Below are 21,451 nucleotides of genomic sequence, written 5' to 3'. Positions count from 1 at the left end.
AAAATCTGAAGCCTCTCAGGTTTGTCCTCATTATAGGTGAGACATAATAGCTAGAGGAATTTGGAGTGGAATATTTTCTCTCCTCCAGGCCATTTAGGCTCTGACAAAACCCTAGCTGATTAGGCTGTGGTAAAATAGTTTCTCTTAAAGGCAGGTCTTATTAAGAAGAATAGAATTCACTGGCATATCTTCAGGTTGTTCCTTTACCCTCCCCCCACAGAAAGGATGAGGATATTTTTAGTGAATATTCACTGCAAAAACCTGGTAGAGCTCCAGAAGCTAAGAGTCACAAAAAGTGCCCCTGTTGTCAAAAGTGGTCCATCCCCTCAAGTGTTTCCCTCTGGGTCTTGTCCGCATTGATTCTTTGGCAACTCACCAGTTACAGTTCAGGTTCTCTGTCCCCAGCACTGGTTCCCACTGGGGTTTCTGTGCCGGGGTTTGTGCTCAGATGAGGTTGCTGATCTGTCTTTGCCTGTCACTCTCTCCAATATGTGGGTCAGTTGGCACTGAGACCTCACATCTCTGAGGGATTTTGGAGAGTTGTTGAGTTTTGAGTTTGTTCAGCGTTTTACTTGCTGTTGGAACTGAATGACAAATCTCCAGCTTGTTATGTGCCTGACAGGAAACCAGAAGCCTCTAGGAAGTGACTGGAGAATGTGAGCTCCACAGCAGGTTGCGGATGGAATCACGAGTGACATGGGTGAAATGAGCCCATGGGGTTTGGTGACTGCAGGCTTGTCCAGCCTGTGACTCCCCGGTGAGTCAGTGCAAAGATGACAACAGTGAGAGCAAACTAGATGGCCGACTCCATCCGGTGTCTAGCCTCAGGCTGGCTGTCCTCACTCATTCCTGGGCATAGGCCAGGCTAACCATGGGCAGAATTTAGTTTATGCTTTAACTTTGAAGCAAGAGTGATAATAGTTCCTCCATGAAACTAATTCCCTTATTGCCCAGGGACTGCCTTTGTAAAACTAATGAAAGATCATGAGATTAAGATTATAGGAGCAGCCTGAATTCTGCTAAAATGTAGGCACAGTCTATAATCCCTTACTGTTCCAATGTCATTAGGCCGGAGTTTACAAAATTAGTGATGAATTGGTCCTGTAGATAACATCACTATTGTAGAACCTCAGATTGGTCTTTTGAGATGTTTCTCAGATTTTGCATTCTGGCAACCAGCTGACATCCTCTGTACCAAAGACTAATGGCTCATCCAGTCATGTGGTACCCACCTAGAGGCGGATTCCACAAAGACAGATCATTTCCCCCCACCTGCATGATTTCATCCCCAAACAATTAGCAGTACTTATTTTTCAGTCCTGTGTCCCTGAAACTCCTCGAAAATGTGTTTTTTTTTTTTGTTTTTTTTTTTTTGAGTCGGAGTCTTGCTCTGCACCCAGGTTGGAGTACAGTGGCACAATCTCGGCTCACTGCAACCTCCAGCTCCCAGATTCAAGTGATTCTCCTTTCTCAGCCTCCCGAGTATCTGGGAATACAGGCATGTGCCACTACGCCCTGCTAATTTTTTTGTATGTTTTGTAGAGACAGGGTTTCACCGTGTTACCCAGCATGGTCTCGATCTCCTGACCCGCTTCAGCCTCCCAAAGTGCTGGAATTACAGGCATGAGCCACTGTGCCCGGCCAACTCCTTGAAAATCTCTAACTTTTGATCCACTGGGGAGGCTGATTTGAGAAATAATAAACCTCTGTCCTCCTGTTTGGCAGATTTGGAGTAATTAAAATCTTTCTTTACTGCAAATCACTCTGTCGGTAAGTTGGTATTGTTTGTGCAGGAGGCCAGAAGAACTTGTCTGGCAGTTATAGGAGTAGATGGAGGTACTGCCCATCCCTGTCCCATGGTGTTTTCCACAGGTCAGCCTCACGCAGGGAAAGAGCCCTGGATGGGGACACAGTGGAAGCTCATTCTCTTAGTGACCTGGGGACATTGGTTTGAAATGTCCTGGCAGGAGCGGCAACTCCAGCTGATTTCTGTGCCTTTCCTAATTCCTGGGAGGTGGGCCCGGGCACACTGTGAGTGTCAAGGGAACAGAATCGTCAGCCTAGTTAGAGGGAATGTCTGGAGAAGCCCTAAGGTGGAGGAAACTGTGCAGGACTCGCCTTGCCAGTTAGAATGAAGGGGGAGGAAGATGAGGGACACGGAGGAGCAGAGAGAGCCAGAGACACTGATGGCAGTGAGCAGAGGGGGCTACAGTGACCTCAGAGACCCGAGGGACCGGGTGCCCCCAGTGCCACAGTCCAGGTCCAGGGAGCCCTGAAAACCTTCCAGTGGCCAAGGAGCTTCAAAGTCACATGAGGTGGGGTGGCTTTAGGGCAAGAGGTAGAGAGGGGATGAAACATAGGTGTCAGCCTCTGAAGGACAAAGAACAGCTGTGGCTAGAACCTCCTAGGATTCTGCATCCAGGATCCAGTCCCTAAAGAGGTTATGGATCATTCCTTCCTTCATTAAATTCCTTCATTTTTGACGTGAGAACTCCTGAGTATGTGTCTCTCTCTGGGCCTGTGCTGGTGCAGGGTGTGAATGGGGAAAGAAAACAAAGGCCTCTCCTGTATCCTCTCACGAGAGTGACGTCACCACTTTGGGAAACACCGGATTTTAGATTCAGTGATCGGGGTTAAGATCTAAGGGGGAGGCCGGGACAGTTTTGCCCTGACTCTGACAGTTGAGGCCGGCGATTTAGTTGTGGAGTACAAACTAATCAACTGTCCATTTGCCCTCACTTCTCTGAGGTTTGGATGCCTAAGAAGAAAGAATTTGAGCCAGTAAATGACTGTAGGGTCCTTAGACCCCAGTAAGCCCTCACTTTTGGTGGAGAGGATGGGCCTGTGGCTGCAGACAGACCTCACGGGACTCTGACCTGCCCTTGGTGTTTGTGTGACTCTGGTTTGGTGACTGTGCCTTCCTGTGCCTCAGTTTTCTCTCCATCAAATAAGCTTTTTCTCCATCAAAGTCTGTGGCTTTTCATGCTATCTGTAAATACACTTTAAATTACTCACCTGACCTAATGCTTGGCACAGAGGAGGTGTTCACACAAACAGCATTTATTATGAGTTGCCTCCATGAGAGAGCACCTTTAGGTCATATCCCTGTTGACAAGCTGCTGCCAGGTACATCTTCTGTCTTCTGTTTCTGCTTCTGGGAACACTAGACTTTCTATGGAGTGTCCTAAACCTCCCAAGGTAGTTGGCTGATGGCCTACAAAGCTTGTCTTTCTGTCCTCTCTACTCTGAGTATCGGGTGAAGAAGGTTCTGTCCTTGCCCAGATGAGGCTCTGAGGGCTGAGCCCTGGCTGGTGAGCAACTCCAGGAGCCACAGTCTTCAGACAGCTGGTAAATCCTGGCTCCCAGTAATCCCTGCCCAGGAAGCCACAACCCGGCCCTCGCACAGGCTCCTCAGCTTTATCTGGAGTAAGGATTTTGGGATAGGGTCTGGGGTTGGGGCTTCTAGGGCTGAGCTGCTCTGAGAGTATCCCAGGGGACCCCTCAGGCCAAGCCCTACTCCATTCTCCAGGGTCTTCCTCAGGGTGAGGTTTATGGAGAGGGCATGATATGCTTGGCTGAGACTGATCTCCTGCTGAGTCCCCCCATCAGACTGTCCTTCCTTTGCAGTGAGTGTCTGCGGGGTCTGGATGCAGGAAAGGAATTCTGATCTGTGGAAGTTTGTCTCCCCTGCATGTGTCCTGTGCTAAATGCCCAAACCCCAACATGGGACATAATGCAGAGAGGAACAGACAGTCGAGGTCTAACAATCCTGTGTGTGCAAAGTAGAAGTGACCACCCCCGACCCGACACCACCCAGGGATCCTGTGGAATCACTCACTGTGTAAGGTGAAATGTCCAGTTGCTCCTTTATTAATATCTCGTCGTGTGTTGACTTGCAGTGTGTAGGATCCTGCATCATTCAGGGTGACGTTCTTGATCAGCAGGGATGCATTGGAATATATTTTTTCTCGTCCACTGTATGCAGGCCCAAATATAACTTCGCGAGTTTCTATTAAATATGCTGTAAGGTAATGGCTGATGTCCTTGATCTTCCCTCTGTACCAGCTGTAGCCAGTAAGATTCTGGGGCAAATTGTGGACAAGTAGAAGAACATCCTTCCCCTCTGAAACAACGTGTGGCTGGGCTTCGATCATGACTTGGGCAGTGGTGGGTGGGTTCCAGAAGTTTAAAAGTGACGCTAGGAGGTAGAGCATCTGTCAATATGGAGAGCTTTACATCGTGGTGAAAAGATGGGGCTCAGTCCTGAGAAGGTCTCTTCAATCCTTAGCCTTGAAGAGACACACACATACACCTTTTGTGTGTATGTGTGTGTCCTACTGTTCTACTGGGTCAAGGTCAGCAGCATGACCCCCATTCCTTCAACACTTCTGACCTTGGCCGTTTTGCTGTTTGGAATCCTCTTCCCTTAGGGCTGCCTGGCTCCCTCCCCACTGCCCTCAGATCCTGTTCACATCAGGGCAGCCTTAGAAGCCTTCTTTCTTGACACCTCCTCCGGAGACCCTGGGTTTCCCTTTCTGACCTTTCCCTGCTCTGTTCCCTCCAGGGCTCTTGTCAACACCTGACCTCACATTTTAGATCTCTTTGCATGTTTGTCTTCCTCCCCATGAGAGCATGAGCTCCATGAGGACAGACGGTTTGTGATCTTGGTTGCACCCTAGTACCTGGGAAAGACTGCAGACTCCTGTAGATGTGAGAGTTCCCGGGGCCCTCCACATCCTGGTGGTGTTTTTTTCCTTTCCCAACTGTTGAGGTTTTTGGCTGAGGACACTGTTTCATGCCCTGCTTATGTTTTTAAGTGTCATTGATATAGTTATTCTCATTTTATGAAATGTAGTGGCCAGTGATAATTAAGCAGGAAAACAGAACACTTGAGATTTTCTTGCCTCTTACCAATTCCAGTTCACTGAGATTTTCCTGTTTTGACCCCTGTCCCTTTCTGGTGTATTTTCCCCCTATCTAGGCTCCAACAGAGCCTTGTTTCTTTTTTAGAGCCCCCTCCTCCCCAGGAGACCCCAGCCAGTAACTGCACTTCCTCCTCCTGTGCTCTCCTCACCTGTGAGCAGGAACCCCTGCCAGGTGATGTGCTGTGTGCAGGGAGGTGCTAAGGGGAACACCATGGTCTCTGCTGCCTGTGTGTCCTCCTCTGTGGAGATAAGCCTGGGATCCAGAAACTTTCAGATCCCGGATGCCAGCTCTGCTGTTCTTCCTCCTTCTGCACTGAGCCTCTTCCCTGGCAGGAGCACTTATCAGTCTCATGGGCGGGGTCTGTCCCCAGGACACCTCTCGTCCCCTCCCCTCAGTCCTGCCTCCTTTTCCCTCCTTCTCTTTTTCCTTTTGTCTGTGTTTCAGACCCCTGGGAACTGCTCTGCCTCCTTCAGCAGTGATTCTCTCACCCACTTCTACACACACTATGTGCAGAAACACAGACACACACACACAAAAGAGACACACACAGACACATACAGTCACACACATACCCTATAGGTTGGGCAAGCACAGTCCTGAGCCTCAGCCTCCTGCTGTCCCCATGGCTCTGGGTCAGGATGCACGTTCACACCCTTTGCCCTTTCTCATCCCCATCTGGCTCTTCCCTTCAGTGCAGGCACCTGGGGCTGCATCAGGTCCCTGTCACAGGGATGCCTGACTGTGCTGTGGGTGAGCTGAGTGTTGGCTGGTGAGAGGGACCCTTCCTTTCTCTGATTGCGTCTAACTTGGCTGCAGTTTCCAAGGATGGACATTCAGGACCTGGGTGTCCCAGAGGAAACCGTCCTTCCTGGAGGTGTGCAGAGTAAATCTCTCATGCCTCTTGGGAGGAGAGGCCTGTGCTGGTTGCTCAGTGGGGCCTGTGAGTCCCATGGTCACAGGGACAGTTCTCAGTCATTCTCTTGCTCCCTGGGGTCTGGCAGCTGAGCTGGGGTTCAGGGCTTTTCATGTTCTTCCTGACCATCTTGGGTGTCCTCTCTTCTCTGCCCAGCTGGTTGTCCTGTGGTCCCTGCACCTTTCCCGTGGTGGTGCCGCAGGATGTTGGGGTTCACTCGGGGTGGCTGGCAAAATATTAAGGAAATATTAGGGAAAGTTAGAAGAATATAGTCTCAAACCTTTTGGAAGGCCTAAAGGTTTTGATGGAACAGACTGAAGGCAGCCAGTTCATGACGTTAGAATTTTAAGTCATAGGGTAAAAGAGCAATCAAATTTCCCCAGCTAAGTCTCTTTACTCCACATCCCTTTGTCTCTACTCTGATTTGTTTGATCATGTAACCTTTCTGCAGGATGACCCTCTCAGGGGAGGTCAAAGGGGAATTACGCATTAATAATGTTTACTCTGGGCCCCAGAACCTAAAGCTTTTATCATTCGTAAAACCACTCTTTTAACCATGTTAATTATCCACAAGCATGTTGATTTAGAACCTCTGTTCTGAAATGTGTCCTGAATAAATGTGAGGATGGAGAGGGAGTCTTGGTCAGTTGGCTGCAATTGCCCTCTGAAAGCAGCCGATGACCATCCCTAGCCCACTCTAATCACTGTAATGGGTGTGAGAGTGCATTTATGCATCCGTTGCTGAGTCATGGTCTGCAGGACAGACCTCTGCAGCTGGTGGTGATCCAGACGTGATTGAGGTCTGAGCAGGAAGCAGGTAGTTACCCAGGAATCCTGCAGGACATGGCTCGTTAACACTCAGGAGGGGAAGCCTGGGACAGAGCAGGAGCTCAGAACTGGAGAGATTCATCCCGACTTACTATGTGGCCATGATGGGCTCAGCCCTCCATGTGCTGACATACTCCGGGGTCTGCTCTGAGGGTTTTGACCTGGCCAAGCTGCTCTCTCTGGAGGAAGAAAGGGCAGTGGCCAGAGAGCCTGTCTGGAGGGACTTTGCTCACAGCTGAGAGGGCAAGTGGGTTGTTTCTGGGAGCAAAGAGAACTAATACCCTCCGTTTTCCCCCATGCACCCAGGACAGGTCTGTTTTCCCTCCTGACTTCACCAGGGACAGCTGGGGGTAGGCGGCCACATCCCAGATGGTACCGTTGTATGACCGTCACATGCACTGAGCCTCCTGGGGTGCAGTGGGCAGGTCACAGGCTGTCTGGCTGATTCCCAGGGAGTCTGTGGGCCCCCAGGCAGCTGCTGTTCTGTGTCAGTGCTAGGCTTGGCCTGGGATGCCCCAGAGAACCAGACGGATGGAGTGTGGGTGGGCATTTAGAAAGCAGTGACAGAAAGAGTTGATGAGAATGGAAGGAGTTCATGAAGGGAACGTGTCCAGTGTGGCTTCATGTGCACCAGCACTGCCCTGGGAGATGTCCTACTGGCTGAGACCCAAGAAGGAAGGAATATGGGAAAGGAGCTGTTTGTAGAGGGAGCGGCTGCCAGGCTGTAGGGAGGGGCTGACAGTCCCTGTGGGGATGTCAGAGGGCGAGGAGGATGTGGGAGGATGTGAGCCAAGGTGACCCTGGTGAGGGCGGACCATGCTGGGCTGTGGGCCCTGAGAGAAGTCAGCAACCCCCAGGGAGGCTCCAAGCCAGGAGGGACTCTTCCGCCCTCTGGTGGACAGGAAGGGAAGTGTGGACGGCAGCATTCCCAGGCCAGGCTGCGTGTTTTATTATTCCTCATGAATCTGCACATTCCACATGAGGTCACACATATGTCATGTGACAGCTCCATCACCTTCCAGCCCGGTGAGTCTCACTCTCCATAGCTGTAACTTTACTGTTCTCCCTCTTTCACAATCAACCAGGTGTCCCAAACACAGATTTTTGTTACCTCCTGTGGTCTGTGTGTGTGTGCAATAGGCAGCACGGTGGATACCCTGGGGGCAGTGACGTCTGGGGCTGAGCACTGCACATGGGTTAGGAGCAGAAGAGGGAGAAGCAGGGTGGGAAGATCAATGTCAGGGGAGCAGGGACAAGTCATTTTCATTTCTCACTCCCAGAGGCCAGAACCCAATACCGTGACTCCAGGGCATAGCGCCACACCCTGCTGGTGTCCCTGGATGTCTTGAGTGCTCATAACGTCATATTGCCTTAGCATTTATTTTTTCAGGTGTAGGTTTACTTGCCTCACATCAGAGGCAGGGCTTGGTCACCATGGCAGTTTCTAATACTGTACCTGGTTCAAGTGGCTCCAGTTGGTGGCCAGAGATAAAATCTTAGAGCTATCTCTCATGCTTGGTATGCTGGGCTCCCCTCTCTCCGGCTGCTTTCTTTAAACTGACAGTTCTGACATTTGCCCTCAAATTTAAAGTGACCACCTCAGTGCACACCTGTAATTCCAGCTACCCGGGGGGCTGAGGCAGGAGAATTGCTTGAACGTGGGAGGTGGAAGTTGTGGTGAGCTGAGATTGTGCCATTGCATTCCAGCCTGGGCAACAAGCGCAAAACTCCATCTCAAAAAATAATAGCAAGAATAACAAAATAAATAAACAAATATAGTGAGCATCTCTCAGCCACACTGTGATCTCCTGGTCCTAGTGTTTGCTTGCTTTAAACACATGCATTAATGCTCCCTGCTGGAAACCTGTCAGATAGCATCCTGGACTTAATAAAGCCATTGGCTTACAGGTCCCTTCTCTCCTCCCTGCCTGGGCTCACTGACCTCTGTGTCTGTGGTCTGCAAGTGTGCTGAGTGCTCCCCAGTGTCTGTAAGTAGTGAAAGAACTTAAACTTTCACATTGTGGTTGTATCACCGTGTGGGGATTCAGTCAGGGTGGTGGCAAAAATATTAAGGGAAACATATTAGAGATAGTCACAGAATAGTCTGAAACCCTTTTGAAAGGCCAAAGGGTTTTTTTCTGTAGTTCTTGGCTGAAGGCAGCCTTGTCCCCTTAGTTAAATAAATTAGAGTAGAAACAGAGGAATGTGGGGAGTTTACCTGACTAACTTGTTTACTCATGTGATCCTACAAAATTAACCTTTGATCATTCCAGATGACTCTCTCAGTGGGGGAGGTCGACCAGGGATTTAACCAATAATGGTGTTTGCTTTGGGCATCGGAACTTATCCTTTAATCTTTAACCTCTAGTGATGTTGACTTGGTTTTTGTCATTTAATGTGTGCTCAATAAAGACCCGCAGGGCAGTGTGTCAGCACTGCTATCTCCTTACAGAACTCTCCTCTGTGTGGCCACAGACACTCAGTCAAACTGGCAAAGCATAATATCTGTGTGTCAGTGTACTTTATCCATCCGTCATTGTGTCAGGGTCTGCAGGACAGACCCCCACAGGTGGCAACCCTGACAGTGGTGCCCATTTCACCATCGCTGCAAGAGAGCTTGTCGGACCCCAGGAAATGAAGATTAAGAGGACTGCACGGTCAAGTCAGTAAAACAGTGAGTTAGTACGTCATTGGTGCCTGCTGGGGATTACCAAGATTGGGGTGGGGGGATTGTTCAGGCTGAGGTTTCATCATGGGACACCAGTTACCAGCTCAACAGAAACAGTATATAAAAGTATTGAAACAACTGCTCAAGGCTAGGGGAACCTCAGCTTCACAGGCTCAATTAAGGGACCTAACGCAAACTGTTGTTTCCCACAGCCCAGGGTTCCCGGCAGAAAGTAAGCTAGATGTAAAGCTCTGAGAACAAGTGGGGAGAAATCTTAGCATCATGCACAAGGGGAACGGTCCCAGTAACATTACCACTGGGCCAAAATAACAAAGAGGAAATGGGGTTCTGTCTGAGACCCCTCCTCCAATAGACAGGCAAGCAGCATTAGAAAGGGCACAGTGGCTCATGCCTGTAATCCCAGCACTTTGGGAGGCTAAGTTCGGCAGATCACTACAGGTCGGGAGTTTGAGACCAGCCTGACCAACATGGAGAAACCCTGTCTCTACTAAAAATACAAATAGCCGGGTGTGGTCGCCCATGTTTGTAATCCCAGCTACTCAGGAGTCTGAGTCAGTAGAATTGGTTGAACCCGGGAGGCGGAGGTTGCAGTGAGCCGAAATCATGCCATTGTACTCCAGCCTGGGCAACAAGAGTGAAACTTTGTCTCCAAAACAAACAAATATGAAACAAAACAAAACAAAAAAAGAAAGGGAGTTCTTAGCCTGCCCCTTTATACAGGATTGACAAATCAATCCGGTACATAAAAGGATAAGAAAAAGTATTAAAGTCCACAGCCAGCCAAGCGAGCAGTAGGCAGAAGGAAAGCCTTGACAGCAAGAAAGCTCACAAATCCAGAGCCGGCAAATGCTGCCAGGAACTCAGCCTCCATGGGGCTATGGTGACAGCCAGCCAGGCTCAACGTGCAGGAGTTAACCTGCTGGGGAGGGGTGGGAGTGGTGCACAAAAAAGTTTGCCCAGCAGGCAGCAGCACCCTGGAGGCGGGGGGAGGGAGTGGCACAAACAAAAAGCAAAAAATGGCACAGACAAAAAGTGGCAAGCCCAGTGCAGCCGCCAGGGACCCTGCAGCTACTCTCCGGGTCCATGGGCAGTCCACAGTGGAAATTTGTATGGGGATGGCTGCATATCAGGGCCAAGTCTATGTCATCTTCTTAGGCATTGTTACTGCAGATGGAGGATTCTGTTTAGAGATCTGGCCTGGACACGTGGGAGGGCGCCCATCCCATTCCTGTAAAGTTATTTTAAGGAAACACTATTAGCAAAGGTGGCACATGTTTTATTCTGCTAGAATCACTATTACTGTCATGTTTTACAATGTATCTCTTAGGAAATGGTGAGAGCCAACCATACAATATGCATTTAAAATGGACTCTATTATAATTTCAGCTTTCATAACTTTTTATAGAAACCATCTTCTCTGCAAAAACACAGAAAATATCTCTGTGTTCATTTCTATCGGGAACCCTGTATGCAGGGTGGAGAGAGTCACATTTCCCCCTGAGATGTTATGTAAAAATTTGAGGGTGACGTGATGTATCTGTCAATCCGTTACTCGCAGAAGGTACATCATGTGAAATTTTAATGACAGCATTATCCTGCAAAGTCAAAGAGGCAGGCACCAGCATGGACAAACTATGAGGGGTAAGAGCCGGATTTTTTTTTTTTTTTTTTTGAGACAGAGTCTTTCTCTGTCACCCAGACTGGAGTGCAGTGGCGTGATCTTGGCTCACTGCAATCTCCACCTCCTGGGTTCAAACAATTCTCCTGCCTGAGCCTCCCAAGTAGCTGGGATTACAGGCATGCACCACCATGCCCAGCCAATTTTTGTATTTTTAGTAGAGACAGGGTTTCACCATGTTGTCCAGGATGGTCTGGATCTCTTTACCTCATGAGCTACCCGCCTCGGCCTCTCAAAGTGCTGGGATTACAGGTGTGAGCCACCGCACCCAGCCAAGAGCCTGATTTTGATGTGGAGAATTGCTCTGACAAATTGAGAAAAGCTTTTCACAGTGTGAAGATACCAATTTCTTGTGACATCAGATAGAATGAGGATCCTGTTGTCTTTGGACCGCCGCATCCTGTGACGGAACAGGAGACTCTGAATATTTACCAACCACAGGTAGGTGGAGTTTTGAATCTCAGTTTCATAGGTTAAGGTTACAAAATCCCCATGTTCCACGGCATTGAATTTCTTGCTGGTGATGGAGGGGGCAGCTGCGCTGTGGAGATAACAGAGAAGATTGCCCTGTGTGGCATCTTTGATTCCTCCAAAGGCGTCTTTCAATCAGAGTTGTGCCTCCCACCTCTAAGCCCGCCCACGTCCTTGAAAGCCAATGGCTGGTATGTGTGTCACAAGACAGATGTACGACCATCTAAGGGTTCCAAGACAGTGAGGCCACCTGCTCTGTCTTAGGGAAGCACAGGCTTTCTCAGGTGTGAATTGAGCAGCAGTGTTGGGTCATGAACAGACATGTGAGTGGGAGTCACAGCCCCTGGTGCCCCTCCCAGTCCTTCCCTAATCAGCTGACTGGCTGGCCCACGTTGGGTTCCTCACCTGGAATGTGAGACTGCTGGGTCCCTTCCAAATTCCATCCTACTTTGCCCCCTTAGGTGTATTTTCTCTGCAGCTTCCCTTTCCAAGGACATTCTAGAGATGAGTAATAATGGGACTTCCCATTGTCCTGAAACCCTGAAGGTACTGAGCAGCCTGGCCTGGGACTGGATGTTTCAGCAGAAATAAGCCAGGGGAGACCAGAGTCAAGCCTGGAGGTCAGTTCAGCTATCAGGCAGTGGAGGCACAAGGTGGGGCAGTTTTCCCCAGATGTTTCATAGTGCCTGACTTGAGCCAGTGACCTCTAAAGATAGAGCAGAGTCCAAGGAATGACCTAGAAAGAGTGAAGGGGACAGGCAAGAGCTGGTGGCTTTGGAGCAGAACCATATTCCCTGTCCTGGGTTCTTGAAGTTTTCTCTCCTTCTGCAGAGGGCAGGTGAGGACCATGGAAATCCTTCTAGCAGTACACGTGGACATTTGCAAATGCAGGGCTGACTGGCGGAAATGGGGAGCATGAACTGCTGGAAATCTGGTCCTCATGGACCATGAGTGTTTGATGGATATGAGACAGAAATTTGGGAAGAAGTTTTGCAAATTTTTTTTTCATTGAACATTCTACTCTCTGATTCCATGGGTTTGACTACTCTAGGGACCTCATGTAAGCGGATTCCAGAGTGAATCAGAGGAGAGACTGCTGGTTGCAGGAGCTGGTAGTGAGGAGAATAAGGAGTTATTGATGGGTGTGCAGTTTCAGTTATGGGAGATTGGGAGTTTCTAGACATCTGCTCTACAGCTTGATGCCTATAGTTCACACACATTGAGTATTTCTTATGCATAAGACTTAGGATGAAAAGGGTTTTGTATTTCTGACATTTTTTGATTCTGAAATATTTGCCATATACTTACTGGTTTAGCATCCCATATCTGAGTGATTCAAGATCCGAAATGCCCCAGTGAGCATTTCTTTTCAACATCAGATTAGTAGGTAAAAGTGGGAGGTGATGAGCCAAATACATTCTTCCTCCTCCCCCACCACGTTTCTAGCTTGGTGATTAGTCTTTGGTGAATTCCCTACTGGCCCTGCTGCACTCGTATATTTTTGAATGCTTTGAGATGTGAGAAGGGCTGGTTGTTATTTTCTGTGTCATCAGAACTTTCCACCTTCCCATGGTTGCTTCTTTCTCTCAGTGTCTATGTTGTGGCAGTCATTAATAAGAACCTGTCAGGTCAGATTTAGGACAGATGTTTCTAATTCTGCAGAAACTGTTACTGGGATTCTGGTGGGCGTTGGGCTGAAGCTGCAGCTCCCTTTGGGTGGTGCTGTCTTCCTAACAGTATTGAGTCTTCAAGTCCATGCAAATGAAATGTCTTTCCATTTATTGATGTCATCTTTCTTTCCGCAATATTTTGTAGGTTTCAGGGTAGAATCCTTTGATCTTTTTTGATTAAAGTTATTCCAAAATATTTTATTCTTTTTGATGTTAATGTGAATTGAAATTCTTAATTTCCTTTAGATTGTTCATTGTTAATGCATAGAAATGCAACTGATGTTTGCATGTTGATTTTTTTATCCTGCAACCTTACTGAATTTATTTATTAATTCCAAATTCTAATTATACTTTTGGCTCTGGGGTACATGTGCAGATCATGCAGGATTGTTGCATAGGTACATATATGGCAAGGTGGTTTGCTGCCTTCATCCCCCGATCACCTGTATTTGGTATTTCTCCCCTCCTCTAGCTCCCCACTGCTGACCGCAGTGTGTAATCCTCCCTCCCCATGTCCATGTGTTCTAATTGTTCAACATTCACCTATGAGTGATAACATGCAGTGTTTGGTGTCCTGTTCTTGTTTCAGTTTTCTGAAAATGATGGTTTTCAAGTCTTTGCTATTGTAAACAGTGCCACAATGAACATACGTGTGCATGTGTCTTTATAATAGGACAATTTATAATTCTTTGGGTATATACTCAGTTGTGGGATTGCTGGGTCGAATGGTATTTCTATTTCTAGGTCTTTGAGGAATCGCCACCCTGTCTTCCACAATGGTTGAACTACTTTATACTCCCACCAACAGTGTAAAAGTGTTCCTATTTCTCCACATCTTCTCCAGCATCTGTTGTCTCCAGATTTTTTAATGATTGCCATTCTAACTGGTGTGAAATGGTATCTCAATGTGGTTTTGATTTGCATTTCTCTGATAACCAGTGATGATGAGCATTGTTTCATATGTTTATTGGCCTCATATATGTCTTCTTTTGAAAAGTGTCTTCATATCCTTTGCCCACTTTTGAATAGGTCTGTTTTATTCTTGTAAATCTGTTTTAGTTCTTTGTAGATTCTGGATATTAGCCCTTTGACAGATGGGTAGACTGCAAAAATTTTTTCCCATTCTGTTGGTTGTGATTTCACTCTAATGACTGTTTCCTTTGATGTAAAGAAGCTCTGGAGTTTAATTACATCCCATTTGTCTATTTTGGCATTTTAGACATGAAGACCTTGCCTATGTCCTGAATGGTTTTGCCTAGGTTTTCTTCTAGGATTTTTATGGCGTTAGGTCTTATGCTTAAGTCTTTAATCCATCTGGAGTTAATTTTAGTATAAGGAGTCAGGAAGGGGTCCAGTTTCTGCTTTCTGCACATGGCTAGTCAGTTTTCCGAACACCATTTATTAAACAGGGAATCCTTCCCCCATTGCTTGTTTTTGTCAGGTTTGTCAAAGATCAGATGGTTGTACATGTGTGGCATTGCCTCTGAGGCCTCTGTTCGGTTCAATTGGTCTATATCTCTGTTTTGGTACCAGTACCATGCTGTTTTGATTACTGTAGCCTTGTAGTATAGTTTGAAGTCAGGTAGTGTGATGCCTCCAGCTTTGTTCCTTTTGCTTAGAATTTACTTGGCTATGTGGGCTCTCTTTTGGTTCCATATGAAGTTTAAGGTGGTTTTTTCCAGTTCTGTGAAGAAGGTCATTGGTAGCTTGGTGGGGATAGCATTGAATCTATAAATTACTTTGGGGAGTGTGGCCATTTTCATATTGATTCTTCCTAAGCATAAGAATGGAATGCTTCTCCATCTGTTTGAGTCCTCTCTTATTTCATTGAGCAGTGGTTTGTAGTTCTCCTTGAAGAGGTCCTTGATGTTCTTTGTAAGTTGTATTCCTAGGTATTTTATTCTCTTTGTAGCAATTGTGAATGGCAGTTCGTTCTTGATTTGGCTCTCTTTAAGTCTGTTATTGGTGTATAGGAATGCTTGTGATTTTTTGTACATTAATTCTGTATCCTGAGACTGCTGAAGTTACTTATCAATTTGAGGAGATTTTGGGCTGAGACGATGGGGTCTTCTAAATATACAATCATGTGATCTGCAAATAGAGACAATTTGACTTCCTCCTTTCCTAACTGAATACCCTTTATTTCTTTTTCTTGCCTGATTGCTCTGGCTAGAACTTCCAATACTCTATTGAATAGGAGTGGTGAGAGAGGGCATCCTTGTCTAGTGCCAGATTTCAAGGGGAATGTTTCCAGTTTTTGCCCATTCAGTATGCTATTGGCTGTGGGTTTGTGGTAAATGGCTTTTAGTATTTTGAGATACATTCCATTAATACCTAGTTTATTGAGAATTTTTAGCAAAAAGGGCTGTTGAATTTTGTCAGAGGCCTTCTCTGCATCTAATCATGTGATTTTTTGTCTTTGGTTCTGTTTATGTGGTGAATTACATTTATAGACTTGCGTATGTTGAACCAGTCTTGCATCCCCGGGATGAAGCCTACTTGATCATGGTGGATAAGCTTTTTGATGTGCTGTTGCAATCGGTTTGCCAGTATTTTATTGAAGATTTTTGCATCTATGTTCATCGTGGATATTGACCTGAAGTTTTCTTTTCTTTCTGAATCTCTGCCGGGTTTTGGTATCAGGATGATGTTGGTCTCATAAAATGATTTGGGGAGGATTCCCTCTTTTTGGATTGTTTGGAAAAGTTTCAGAAGGAGTGGTACCAGTTCCTCTTTGTATGTCTGGTAGAATTCGGCTGTGAACCCATCTGGACCTGTGCTTTTTTTTGTTGGGAAGCTATTAATTGCTGCCTCAACTTCAGCCTTTATTATTGATCTATTCAGTGTTTTGACTTCTGGTTTAGGCTTGGATAAATTCCTGGACACTTAGACCCTTCCAAGCCTAACAAGTCTAAACCAGGAAGAAGTTGAAACCTTGAAAAGAACAATAACAAGGGCTGAAGTTGAGGCAGCAATTAATAGCCTACCAACCAAAAAAAGTCCAGGTCCACATGGGTTCACAGCCAAATTCTACCAGACATACAAAGAGGAGCTGGTACCACTCCTTCTGAAACTATTCCAAACAATCCAAAAAGAGGGCATCCTCCCCAGATCATTTTATGAGACCAACATCATCCTGATACCAAAACCCGGTAGAGATTCAGAAAGAAAAGAAAACTTCAGGTCAATATCCACGATGAACATAGATGCAAAAATCTTCAATAAAATACTGGCAAACCGATTGCAACAGCACAATCAAAAAGCTTATACAGCATGATCAAGTAGGCTTCATCCCGGTGATGCAAGGCTGGTTCAACATATGCAAGTCTACAAACGTAATTCACCACGTAAACAGAACCAAAGACAAAAACCACATGATTATCTCAATAGATGAATCTTGTCAAAGGCCTTCTCTGCAAAAGTGCTTTATGCTAAAAACTCTCAATAAACTAGGTATTGATGGAATGTATCTCAAAATAATAAAAGCTATTTACAACAAACCCACAGCCAATAGCATACTGAATGGGCAAAAACTGGAAGCATTCCCTTTGAATTCAGGCACTAGACAAGGATGCCCTCTCTCACCACTCCCATTCAATATAGTATTGGAAGTTCTAGCCAGAGCAATCAGGCAAGAAAAAGAATAAAAGGGTATTCAGTTAGGAAAGGAGGAAGTCAAATTGTCTCTATTTGCAGATGACATGATTGTATATTTAGAAGACCCCATAGTCTCAGCCCAAAATCTCCTGTAACTGACAAGCGACTTCAGCAAAGTCTCAGGATGCAATATCAGTGTGCAAAAATCACAGGCATTCCTATACACCAATAACAGACTTAAAGAGAGCCGTATCAAGAACGAACTGCCATTCACAATTGCTACAAAGAGAATAAAGTACCTAGGAATACAACTTACAAAGAACATCAAGGACTTCTTCAAGGAGAACTACAAACCACTGCTCAACGAAATAAGAGAGGACACAAAAAGTTGGAGAAACATTCCATGCTTATGGTTAGGAAGAATCAATATTGTGAAAATGGCGATACTCCCCAAAGTAATTTATAGATTCGATGCTATCCCCATCAAGCTAACAACGACCTTCTTCACAGAATTGGAAAAAACCACCTTAAACTTCATATGGAACCAAAAGAGAGCCCACATAGCCAAGTAAATTCTAAGCAAAAAGAACAAAGCTGGAGGCATCACACTACCTGACTTCAAACTACACTACAAGGCTACAGTAATCAAAACAGCATGGTACTGGTACCAAAACAGAGATATGGACCAATGAAACAGAACAGAGGCCTCAGAGGCAACACCACACATGTACAACCATCTGATCTTTGACAAACCTGACAAAAACAAGCAATGGGGAAAGGATTCCCTGTTTAATAAATGGTGTTGGGAAAACTGGCTAGCCATGTGCAGAAAGCAGAATCTGGAACCCTTCCTGACACTTTATACTAAAATTAACTCCAGATGGATTAAAGACTTAAGCATAAGACCTAACGCCATAAAAATCCTAGAAGAAAACCTGGGAAAAACCATTCAGGACATAGGCATAGGCAAGGACTTCATGACTAAAACACCGAAAGCAATGGCAACAAAAGCCAAAATAGACAAATGGGACCTAATCGAACTCCACAGCTTCTTGACAGCAAAAGAAACAGTCATTAGAGTGAACCAGCAACCAACAGAATGGGAAAAAATATTTTGCAATGTACCCATCTGACAAAGGGCTAATATCCATAATCTACAAAGAATTAAAACAGATTTACAAGAAAAAAACGCAAGCCCATTCAAAAGTGGGCGAAGGAAATGAACAGACACTTTACAAGAGAAGACATATATGAGGTCAACAAACATGAAAAAATGCTCATCATCACTGGTCATTAGAGAAATGCAGATCAAAACTACATTGAGATACCACCTCATGCCAGTTAGAATGGTGATCATTAAAAAAATCTGGAGGTAACAGATGCTGGAGAGGATGTGGAGAAATAGGAGCACTTTTACAGTGTTAGTGGGAGTGTAAGTTAGTTCAACCATTGTGGAAGACAGTGTGATGATTCCTCCAGGACCTAGAAATAGAAATTCCATTTGACCCAGCAATCCCATTACTGGGTGTAGATCCAAAGGATTATAAATCGTTCTATTATAAGGACACATGCACACGAATGTTCACTGTGGCACTGTTTACAATAGCAAAGACTTGGAACCAACCCAAATGCCCATTAATGATAGACTGGACAGGGAAAATGTGGCATATATATAGTATGGAATACTATAAAGCTATAAAAAAAGATGAGTTCGTGTCCTTTGTAGGGACATGGATGAACCTGGAAACCAGGTCTTCTCCCTCTAGGTGGGGAGACCACCACAGTGAGCATTCAGGACTGCGTGGCCCAGCCTTCGGGCTCCTTGTTGAACCACACCAGGCAAATCAGGATCTTCTCTGTGCATGAGGAGGATGATGAGCAGCTTCCTGTCCCTAAGCCCCAGGGAGGTGGGGCCGGGGGTCTGGAGTCTCACATCGGTGGCTGGGGCTGGCACTGACCCTGGCGCTGTGGTCGGGGATGCTTTGTCCTTCCCACTAACTTCATTTCCCCTGTGATTCTTCACCTCTGCTGACCACCACACCTAGCCGTCCTTCTGACCTCTTACCCTCAGGGCCTTGGACACCAAATTCTTTTCCCGGCCTGTCCATGAATTATCGTCCCCCACACACCCATTCACACCTGCTCACCTAATAAAGACACTGTGGAGGACCCGGAGCAGCTGGACTTGCCCGATGGGAGAGGGGATATTGGAGGAGTGGCTGCGTGTATCTGATAATAAAGACCCTGTCCTTTTTCCCAGTGCTGGGATCTCTCCATGTGAGGGACAGCAGGACACCCAGCGATCTAGCATGTGGGAGGAGAGGAACCTGATGAGAAAACAATTCAGAGCCTGTCCTTTATTGTTCTGGTTCACGTCTCTAAACCAGCTTGGTTGGTAGCAGAGCCTTCAGGGCACTCCAGCCAAGTGTATTTGGGCATCACTGTGGCCAGGGAGGGGAGGATACCCTGAGAGGTGCCCTGCCACAAACAGGCAGCTCATCCCATCTGAGCAGCTACAGGACAGGTTAGTGCAGTCGTTCCTCGTTTCATGATGGGGATGTGTTTTGAGAATTGTGTCATTAGGTGACTTATCACCATAGGGACATCATAGGGTGCACTTACACAAACCCGGATGGCACTGCCATGTAACCCAAGTCTTGATTCTTACAGGGAGTGAGTTTTGGATGGTCTTATCTTAGAGTCCAGGGAAGGCCAATTTGGAACCCTCAGTGTGTACGTATCCCTGTGAGGACAAAGCTCAGTCCCCTCCAGGATGGGACATGACCTGTGTAGCCAGCCTGTCTGCAGTGGCGGCATAGTCCTGCTGTAAAATGACACCTTCCAGGGGCTTAGCCCCGGGCTCTGCCTACACCGGGCAGGGCTGGGTACAGGTCAGTCCTGGGAGACTTGGTCCACTTGTGGTAAGGTCCATGGCCGTCCTCCCTGTCCATGTGGCCATCTGCACCTGGATCCCCTGAATAAACACTGAGGGCTGTATGACTTTCTGAGGATTGGGTTCTACTAACTCTCAAGGTCCCTGCTCTCCTCACTTGTTTGTTTGAGATCTGAGTTTTGTTTTACCACAGAACTCCTCTACTTACGGAGTTTTCCTCACTTCCTACAAGAAGGGGAGTTTCCTGCTCCTGTGACAGTGGAGAGCAGACTTCATCTTGGTCCTCTCTCAGGTAACGAGCTGGTTTGGGGTTTTGTTTTAGAACTTGGTAGTTACAGGTGAAGGTTTATTGCTTCTTGACTGTAACCTCTCCTTATGCTTTGAGTATTCAAAAGTATGTAAATTGTGCAATGGCTGTTTGTGTTTTTGGTTTTCATCACTGTTCCTCTGGATTTGACCAACTCTTTGGCCTGTCTAGTGCCCCGAACACCTTCCAACTTGGTCACATCCAACAGGAGCTCTAAATGATGGTGAATCAGGCCTCTACAGTGGCTAAAACACCTGCAACTGCTGAACATCAAATTCCACCTCTAGAAACACCTGCCAGTTTAACCCAAAACATGTTTCTTTGAAAAATGTTTAAATGGCTGCCAGAGGGTCAGCAAACAAGAGTGACACTGCAAAGCTGCCTTTTGTGGGGAAATTTACATCATAGAGACTCTTTATTAATGCAGGCAGGTCTTCCCTTATCTGAATCTGGAAAATTTAACTGAATCTTTGGTTTTGATATTTGTGTGATTTTGAGTTGTTGAGGTACTCGTTCACCTTTTTGAAAATGCCTCACACATCCTTGGCTGAGTCATAATCTACATTAAGGCTTATTAGTATCAGTTGGGCAGATATTTCTGGTAAAAAAAATTCAAAATCCTGTAATATCGGCAGTGTGTCCTAGCTAAATTCTGATCATAAGAAGTCTGAAAGTGTTATAGTAGGTAGCTCATCAGACATGAGCAGGGCAGGAAGCAGCTTTCCACCCCATACACTAGGAATGTCAGCTGACTATCAAGTGATGGTGAGGTGGTTGTTAACTGCCTCTCAACAGTAATAATTGGTCACAGCCAGTGCCAGGTAAAGGCAGTCTTTCGATAGATAGAAAACACCTGAAACAGGTAATGAGCAGTTTGCTGATAAATTCACAGAAGCTGGGAGCGTGGGCTCAGGCATGTAAATGAAGAGGCTAAATGGTGAGGGCAGGAAACCTCAAGTGAGCATGCGTACAATTCCAGTAAACACGGGACACCTGCTCCCCTCTCGAGGGCTGGAGGGTCACTGTGCGTGCCGACGCCTCACTCCAAGGGAAAAATCGGAGAAGAGATGCAGACCCCAGAATTATGCCAGCATACAATAGCGTAAGTAAAGTCAAACCACGCTCTTGATCTATCGTCACCTGCTTGCTCCTCTTTTAAGTGTACTATTTTTTTTTTAACTCTTGCTCTAAAGCTTTTTAATAAACCTTCACTCCTGCTCTAAAACTTGCCTCAGTCTCTTCTGCCTCATGACTCTTAGTGAAACTCTTTCTTCTGAAGAGGCAAAAATTGAAGTTCCTGCAGATTTGTCCAAATCTGCTGCTAACATACTTTGGTGCCGTTTCCAGATAAGTATGGTGGCCAAGAGAAACGTTTTTTAAAAGAGCTCTATGATGAAAAGCCAGCTTAATGAAAAACTGATATTCAAGCCATGTATTTATTTCATGTAAAATATATATATTCAGGTAGAATACATATTA

General features: G+C 46.2%; 1 protein-coding gene across 1 annotated transcript in view; it reads right to left on the bottom strand.

Annotated features, from left to right (window-relative positions):
• Positions 1-8,024, bottom strand: part of LOC110568162 (pregnancy-specific beta-1-glycoprotein 7-like) — a 59,619-nt gene extending 51,595 nt beyond the window's left edge. The window contains exons 1-4 of the mRNA XM_064382124.1: positions 7,965-8,024; positions 5,966-6,065; positions 5,075-5,164; positions 3,839-4,198 (exon numbers count right to left, since the gene is read on the bottom strand). Of these exons, the coding sequence (XP_064238194.1) occupies positions 3,839-4,198; positions 5,075-5,164; positions 5,966-6,065; positions 7,965-8,024 (610 nt within the window). The remainder of the gene's footprint in view (positions 1-3,838; positions 4,199-5,074; positions 5,165-5,965; positions 6,066-7,964) is intronic.
• Positions 8,025-21,451: the final 13,427 nt, after the last annotated feature.

This window comes from Aotus nancymaae, unplaced genomic scaffold, assembly GCF_030222135.1.
Source record: "Aotus nancymaae isolate 86718 unplaced genomic scaffold, 86718_ANA_hifiasm-v0.15.2.pri h1tg000028l, whole genome shotgun sequence".
In the NCBI taxonomy this organism is placed as follows: domain Eukaryota; kingdom Metazoa; phylum Chordata; class Mammalia; order Primates; family Aotidae; genus Aotus; species Aotus nancymaae.
The sequence above is the reverse complement of the archived record's forward strand: the minus strand, read 5'-3'. Positions and strand labels throughout refer to the sequence as shown.